At 38.0% G+C, this 8,712-nt stretch overlaps 1 protein-coding gene across 1 annotated transcript; it reads left to right on the top strand.

Annotated features, from left to right (window-relative positions):
- Positions 1 to 297: 297 nt before the first annotated feature.
- Positions 298 to 3,817, top strand: LOC108675579 (putative ATPase N2B). Its single transcript, XM_018163603.2, has 6 exons — positions 298 to 534; positions 877 to 1,047; positions 1,256 to 1,369; positions 1,727 to 1,852; positions 2,364 to 2,504; positions 2,878 to 3,817. The coding sequence occupies exons 1-6, from the start codon at positions 346 to 348 to the stop codon at positions 3,124 to 3,126; spliced, it is 990 nt and encodes a 329-aa protein (XP_018019092.2). The 5' UTR covers positions 298 to 345; the 3' UTR covers positions 3,127 to 3,817.
- Positions 3,818 to 8,712: the final 4,895 nt, after the last annotated feature.

An 8,712-nucleotide genomic window follows, 5' to 3' on the forward strand; every position in this document is an offset into this window, starting at 1 on the left:
TAATATCCGTAAAATAACAATTTGTCACGGGTAATGGACGGTCATCTGCTTATATAATTAAACCTTACATTATCTTCGTACAGTATGAAACACTTTATTGCATATGACCTGTTAGGCCAAATTATGTTATGCGGATCTTTAATCTGTTGACTGCAAATTATTAAAAATTAAGTCTAACAATATTACTCTTGAGTTTCAACTTATTACTTAATATGCGTTCTTACTCTTCTCAGCAGCACCATTCTATTTTTTCTTCTGTCAATTCTTTTTTGAAATCAATTAGATTTTTCAACATAAAGAAAGTTTACAAAAGTTTGCTTATTTCAGGTACACTTCAACTCATTCATGCTGGATGTGCACAAGCGTATCCACGCAGAGAAGCAGCTCATGGCCAAGGTGCACGCGCACGACCAGGCGCGATATTTCGACCCCAGCGGCACATACACGCTGCGCCAGCGCCCGCACGATGCCGTGGCGCCCGTGGCAAGGCAAATAATTCAGTCTGCCTGGCTCATCTGTTTTGACGAGTTCCAAGTAATATCCTTGTGATTATTTAGGTTAGTTGATCTGCATGATGTTTACCTATTATCTCTTTTATGTATTCATTATATATGTACGAGTCCTTTAAAGAGACCAAATTGACACATTTTAAATTAAGGTGGTTGGTTTTCCAACATTGTTTTTTCTCGGATAAGTGAGATTATATGTTAAATTTTTATTCTCATTTCGAGCTCTGTAACTTGTGGGATCCATTTTAAAAATCGCAAAATTATATTGCTTATGACGTTCAACGATGGGAATTATAGATACATTTCTCACAAGTAATTCTTATAGCTTTTATTTCAATTGTACTAATGGAGACCATTATGATTTAAGGTTACGGACATCGGCGACGCAATGGTCCTCAAGCGACTGTTCACTGAACTCTTCGAGCTCGGGGCCGTGGTGGTGGCGACCAGTAACAGAGCGCCTGACGACCTCTACAAGAACGGCTTGCAACGCTCACAGTTCCTGCCCTTCATTCCGCTCCTCAAAGCTCATGCTAATGTAAGTTTTTTTTATCAAAATAAAACTATTTTTAGACGAGTTCACAGAGAAATTTTGGACAATTTAGAATGTTATATATTTGAAGAAATTTGTGCTGTTGTATTTGCAGGTACAATGATATTATTGCCATAAATTTCTTTAAAATGAAACAATAAGATGAAAATGAGTACATTTTTATGCACTATTTGAGTATATATTTCCTGCACAGGTTATAAACTTGGACTCGGGCATCGATTATCGCACTCATCAACAGTCCAGCGTTACTGTGTTTTTTGTCAAAACCGAATGCGATGCTGAGGCTGAAATCAACAAAATTTTCAAGGTAACTTTAGTATTTTCATTCTTCACTTCAAGACATTATATCGCTGACCCGCGAGGAAGCAACTGTAATCCTATCGAGCATTGGCCAATTGAGCTCTACATGTCACGTGCCGAGTCATTGCTTACGCACTGAAAAACTTATTTCTTTCGAGAACAATTAACTTCTGTGCTTTTTCCTTCATGATTTTGGACACAAAAACTTTCCCTATACCAAACTAATTTGCCAATAATTTCTTGTTATTTACGCTTTATTAAGTAACATCCCAGTATGCTTGATAAAAATTTCAATGCCAATATATTAGCTTTCCTCGGGAACATGATTATTGTGGCCGTAAATTCCACATTTTTACCTGCGCAGATTTTATGTGCGTCAGAAACGGATGTTGTGAGGCCGCGCACCTTCTCCTACAGCGGCCGTAATCTAACCCTGCACAAAACCTGCGGACAAGTCGCCGACTGCTCCTTTGATGAGCTCTGCACCCAGGTAACTTGTACTGACATATTGACCATCATTAGGAGACTTTCTGGAGCACATTATTCATTTGAGGAGATCTGGAACCAATTAAGTTTTTATGAATACTAACACTCACTCGGGTACTTTTGGGAGTCAACCGGAAAAATTATACGTGGCTGCTTAGGCCTGCACTGTTCCCGATTTGCTATTCTAGTGCCGACGCCTTGTGGAATTGAAAATTAATAATTGTGTAATTGAAAGTTATTAGATGAATCACATTAAATTTTGAAGTCATATTGTATGTTTTACACAGGAGAATATATAACTGCTAGCAAGCATCTCGTGTCGAAACGAGATCGAATTAGTTTTCAACAATGCTGATCCTAATTGAAAGAAGTTGGCAGACTTACACGAGTAGTATTATCTGTCTGAACGGCTGATTCAGTTGTGATTACGCACTCGTGGTGCATTGCCTTTTGTTTAATTGTGCTGTGTTTTATCTGTTTATTTGTATTGATTAAGTGTAAGATTTCTCACATAGCCCCTCGCTGCTATGGACTACCTGCAGCTGAGTCAGGTCTTCCACACCATCATCATCCGCGACATCCCTCGTCTCAATCAAAACACTAAAGGACAGGCACGTCGGTTCATCACGCTCATCGATACTCTGTACGATAATAAGGTCCGTGGCTTTATCAATCCATCTTCTTGTGTCCTTTCTTTAGGTATTTTTCCGACTAAAGTCTGAAAAATTCATTCTTTTGCAAGTCGCTGAGGCGCATGACGGCTTCAAATTTTGTCTTGTCAACGTCAGGCTTTGAATCAATCTAATTTGAAACTTCAATGAAAAATTGAACGTTTACTATATGCTCCAATACAAAGTCTAATAACTCAGTTTTTCTCTCCAATACTGTTAATCCGCATATCGTATTTTCTCGTCAGTGTCTCTAGTTGAACTTATTTCAACACGAATGTTCTTGTAATTATTTGTTGTGTGACTGTTGACCGTAGAACGCCACACATGCTTTAGTTTCATTTGTGCCCTCTCATTTCAGGTGCGCGTTGTATGCAGCAGCGACGTCCCTCACGATCAAATTTTTGAGCGCTGGTCTCCTGAAATAATCAACAAAGAAAACTTAACCCTTATGGATGATTTGGGCCTCAAAGAGAAGGAAGCCGAAACTAAAAGCATAAACATTTTCACAGGAGAGGAGGAGATGTTTGCTTGCGATCGCACCGTCTCGAGACTCTCACAGATGATGACCAGCGAATATTGGCATGCTTATGACCAAGTTCATAGGTGATCCTCAGTCACTCTTAAATCACCTATTTGTCTATCAACCATTAATTCCTTTCTCTACTATTGGATAGTTAAATAAATTTTCTGTTACGTCGGTGCTTGAAATTAATTGAATTTAATCTTTCGAGTACGTGCAATTCAAATTTTTAAGTACGTGCAAGGTGCAATTCGTCGCACCTCAGTAGACAGTGGATGAATTAATTACTATGTTAGTTCATTAGTCCCTCGTTAATTTTCAGACTATCAACTCGCAGAATATAATGAAATAGAATTTTAACTCATAAACACAAGTCGCAAGATTAGCTTGAGACTATACTTTACAGCAATAGCTGGCGCCTTATATTGTACATAATTGTTATTTATTCGCCTTGTGTGATGTATTGACATTGGACATACGTAGCTCCAATTACATGAAAGACTTCATTTGAAAAAAAAATCAACCCCATTCACGTTGATTATTCGCTTCTGCCAAAATGCATTATTCTCGAGTAGCTTCATGTTCGCTCATCTTAATGCTCTTAACGGCGTGAGATTGGCTGAATTAATCAAGATTGTAATGCTTCCTCCTAAGTACAACGAACCGCCTTCAGTAAAAGTTTTATGATTTTGTATTTAAGCCCAAAGTACTGGAGCCTGAAGACAATGATGGCATTACGGACAATGTTAATTCCCACTATACATGCATAAAAAAACAATAAAGCCATTTTTTATCCGTGGAAATTGATTTTAACTCAACATTTGTCATGTTTACACATATTTCTAGTTGGTAACGCTTGCTCGAACTCTAGCGAAACAGCGGGGTACGCGTCACGCATGTAAGGGCGTCCTAGTATAGATGGCTGTCGAACGTCCTCAATGTGACAGCGTTGCCAGATGGTATATTTCTATACCAGATTTCACAAATCTGGTATTTTCAGAAGGTGTCTGGTAAGAATAATTTAGATCTGGCATATTTGCCTAAATCTGGTATTTTCTGACTTACTGCAAATTTTTTGCATTAAGTTCGACCTCTGAAGTTTGAACTTCGTCCAGCGTAGGCGTGGATTATATAGATCACCTTAAGAACGATGCAACTACCTAGGTAGAGGTTTCCCGGCCATTTTTGGAATCGCAAGTTTATCGCTTGATGAAATAACCCCAATCTAATTGGTAGCATTTAACAAGGGTGCTTAGTGCAATATAAGCACGATAGTGATGATCCTCGATTGATTACTGATCAGTATTGATATGGCCTAGGACTAGTGAGGTTGTCGAACCGATCTCAGCGACGCAAGCTCCACCATTTTTGATTGGTGGTTTTGAATTCTAGAGTGCCACTTGAATTCTGGGGTGCCATTCAATATTTCACTGATCTTGAAAAGCATCATCCATTCATTGAACTGGCTGCCCACTGCATCACTTGTCTACTTTGACCTGTCTCCAATGCATTCGTGGAGCGAGTGTTTTCACAAGTCACCTATGTGAAGAACAGGCAACGAAAGGAAATTTCAACTAAGGTACTGGAGTCCCCTCTTCGGACCAAAAGCTATCTGTTCAGCCGCAACAAGTGATCAAACCCGAAATGTTAGATAAATGCAATATGCAAGCATGTACAAAAATAAGCAAAAGAAAAATGACCCGTTTCCGTGGCTTGCTCATGTTGAGCGAAGGGGAAGAAGTGCCTCACTGTGATAAAAAAGGAAAAAGTGCCAATGGAATCAAACACAGCAAAAAATGTGTCAAAATATTCCAAACAGAGGGGAAAATAATAATATACGTTTAAAAATTACTTTTTAAAGACAACACTTCCAAAGAATCCAGTATCTCCAATCTTACAGATATACAATGAATTTCTCATTTAATTTTCGAAAATTAAAAAAATTAATTTTTCAATTTTTTAATATATAAATTTTTTTAATATATAATTTTTTTCAAAATTATTTATTTTATTAATTGATTCATGCATTGCCTCTGATTTCACACAAGTGTGCAAAATTTCAGATCNGTCTGAGCAGCGGCTCTTGCTTGTGGATGTTTTCTTGTGCCATGTTTGCCCTGTTTTCCACAGTTTGCATCCTGAGCCACTGTATCCACTGACCTACTATAAACAAGAATTCAGTGGTTACCTACTCAGAAGAATTTAAACACAATACAGGCTCTCAGGCCCAACGGCCGTCCTCGAGGTCGACCTGTGGCTTTAAGTCTACCCAGTGTAGACACCCCGAAAAGAAGAAGAAGACCTTGACCTCGTCAGTCGTCACTCATCACTCGTCATTTGCGGGTGGCCTCCAGGTGTCGGTGCGGTGTGGTGGTTGTGCTATCGGTCACCTATGGCGTAGTAACGGCACGCTGGGTGGAAACTTGACCTACAGTAAAATTCAAGGGGGTGATTCATGAATAATAATAGCAGAAACTTTTTTAGACTCTTCCTCAAGTTCATTTTTGAGTCCTAGACTCCTGTAAGTATAGACCAATAAAGTAGTTACCAACTTACCATGGGCATGGTCCATTCATGGAGACCGCAGGGCGCAGACCGGCATTATCATACTTGAGAAATTTGTTTAAATCTCGATTCTTGAGTAGACGAGGAAATAAATTGAACACGGAATGGATTCTAAAAAAGAAAATTAGCAGCTGGACTGGACACCCGACACCATGCCTTCAGGCATCAGCCTTCATTCAAGTTCATTGCCTTGATGGCTCGATGCCAGACACTGGCAGAGTGGCCAGACAGTCAGACCTTATTAAATCAAAATGGCATAATCTGCCTATATGAGTGCCTAAAACTAGTAAAACAGAATCATCTCTTTAGAACTTACTTCAACTTAGCTATTTCTTTTTTTGAACAGCTTACACCAACATGTCCCATGTGTGATGTCACTGATGTGTATACTGTGGTGAGTGGTGACTGGTGTGCAGATTGCAGAACATGTGGGACACAAGATCATAGTGGCAAAGCAGAGAGTTTTTTAGACTCTTCCTCAAGTTCATTTTTGAGTCCTATAAGTAGTAGACCAGTAAAGTATCCTGGATACTAGCATCATCATACTTAAGAAATTGGTTTAAATCTTGGGTAAATGAGGAAATTAAAAATGAACTAATTCTAAAAAAAGCTGTGGTTTGCCACTATGCACAAGATGAAGAAGCCATAACAATACTACAGCGCCGGCATAGTGGCAAAGCAGAGAGTTTTTTAGGCTCTCCCTCAAGTTCATTTTTGAGTCCTATAACGTAGAGTCGTAGACCAGTAAAGTAAAGTATCATGGATACCAGCATTATCTTACATAAGAAATTGATTTAAGTCTTGAGTCAATGAGGAAATTAAAAATGAACTGATTCTAAAAATCTCTGGTTTGTCACTATGCGCTAGGGTAAACGCGGTATATTCCGACACTTTGAGGACGCATCGAGAAATGAAAAACTATAAAAAAAACGTATGCATTACGTAAGTTCTGTTGCCTTCACATGACTCTCAAAACACTTCACTACGCGTCAGCAACAATGAAACTTCAAAATTTTGACACGAAACTGTGTCAACACTTCGGTTTAGGTGGCAACACTAGCGAGTGCCGCCTAATCTGGGCAACACTTTGGTTAAACCATGGGACTATATCCAATTGCCGACTCGTATTAATTAAGAACCATGGATGGCAGAGCTGACTGAGCGTATAATCGAGTATAGTTTTCACTTCTAAAGAGCAGTACATTTAGCACTATTTTTGAGGTTAGTACAGCTTCTCGATATATTCAGCCTTCTTGTGACCGATTTATGAGTGCCAGAGTTGAAAATGAAGTTAGGTTTTCCGTATTAACAAAAAAATTATTGATGTAAAAATCTGAAAAAATGCCCCGCGCAAACTACTTATATTATCTACTTATATTTCAAATTTGAATAAAATCCGTTCATTATTGAAGGATTTATGAGTGCCAGAGTTGATAATGAAGTTAGGTTTTCCATTCGAGCAAGCAGGCGAGTTCGCTGAAGTGTCGATTCGGTCTTCTGGTGTGAGTCCCTTCATGATATCACTTTGAACAAATAAATTTTATTTCCTATGCAAGTAATGATAGGCAATATATTATTTTCCTGCGCATTCAAAAGTTGTGATAAATTTATAGGATTGACTTTTAATATTTAGATTAGTCTTGCAAGGACCACATCATCTCTATACCGCAGAAATGAGTTTAAATTTTTTCATCTTCCGAGTATGAATATTCTACCGTCAATGCCAACATGTCAAAAACTTCGCCACATGGGTCGCCTGCCGAAGACCACTACTGCCCTCAGTGCCCTGGATGTTATGGACCATCATGATTCCTGCCTTCCGGAACGTCGCCTTCATGTTCATCACTTGAAGCCGTCCGTATCTAGGTCGTAGGTCGAACCAGCCCTCGGTCGAACGGCCATTTGTCGAAAGACGATAAATTTTGGAACAGAACTATGCTATCTGAAACCTAACCTCAGATGCGGTGAACGTAAAATTACGTAATTTAAGTCTTGTAGCCTAGGATATCTGCAAAAACACTTATTTTAGAGCATCCTTTGACCTTCTGGTATGACCCCAGGACAGGTATGTGAAGACTCAAGACTGAGATATGAGATTTCTGATGGATTTGATTTGAGGCATTGTGACATAAAAAAAAACCTGCAGAGTATTCTGGGTATTCAGTCATCATACCATGTAATTAGATAAAAGTGTAATTAAATAGGCATAGTGTGTCTGTGTGTGAATGCTTTTTTGAAAATAGGCATAGTGTGTGATCAGTGTGAATGCTTTTAGTAAGTTTAACTGCACATAACTTGGAGTTGGAGGCATGATCTTAATTTCTTTCCTGCTTGGCTTTTTATTATCTTAATTGATCCATTTTTTAATTTATGCTAGATGATGTCATCGCAATGTTTTTATCACATTGTGTGATGTTGTCATCTTATCAGGCCCATTTGTGTAGGCTTTCTTTATTTAGTAATAAACTGTTACATTTTTGCAAGAAAAATCGACTGAATTATGTTTTATCTAAAATTTTTTATGGCACTGCTGTGTCAGGCTCTAGAGGTCCAAAGGAAATCTATTCAACTCTTGTATCTGCCGCAAAACTAAAGCAAGATGTTCATCAGGAAGCAGTAGCTGCTGACCTTCAAAGGATTTATGAAGAGGTTTGTTAATGTTTTGTATTTAATACCTATGTTTATGATCATTTGCTTATGTTTTTGAATTTTGATTCATGGAAGTTATAGTGGCTGACTGAACTTCTTGATAAATATGTGATATTTAATTTTAGTATTGATTTTTGCATTTTATAAAAGATGATTTATATAACTAAACAATGAAAAAAAATTGCTTTGATTAATGTTGCTCAAGTTGGTTGCTCTAGGATACTAATGTATTCATATAAAAAGCTGTTGGTAATGAGCTATTTGGTGTCTCTGTTGTTGCTAAAATTTATCTTGTTGTGGGTTATAACCTGAGCATATTTGAAAAATAATGAATACAAGTCATTTTCAAGTTTTTTAGATTCATCAGTCTTGAAATATATTTTTTTAGATGTAAGAATATAAAGTTCTTTCTCTTGGATGAGCTTGCCAATACTTTTCCCTAATGTACGATTTTTTTCA

This window comes from Hyalella azteca, unplaced genomic scaffold, assembly GCF_000764305.2.
Source record: "Hyalella azteca isolate HAZT.00-mixed unplaced genomic scaffold, Hazt_2.0.2 contig7342, whole genome shotgun sequence".
In the NCBI taxonomy this organism is placed as follows: domain Eukaryota; kingdom Metazoa; phylum Arthropoda; class Malacostraca; order Amphipoda; family Hyalellidae; genus Hyalella; species Hyalella azteca.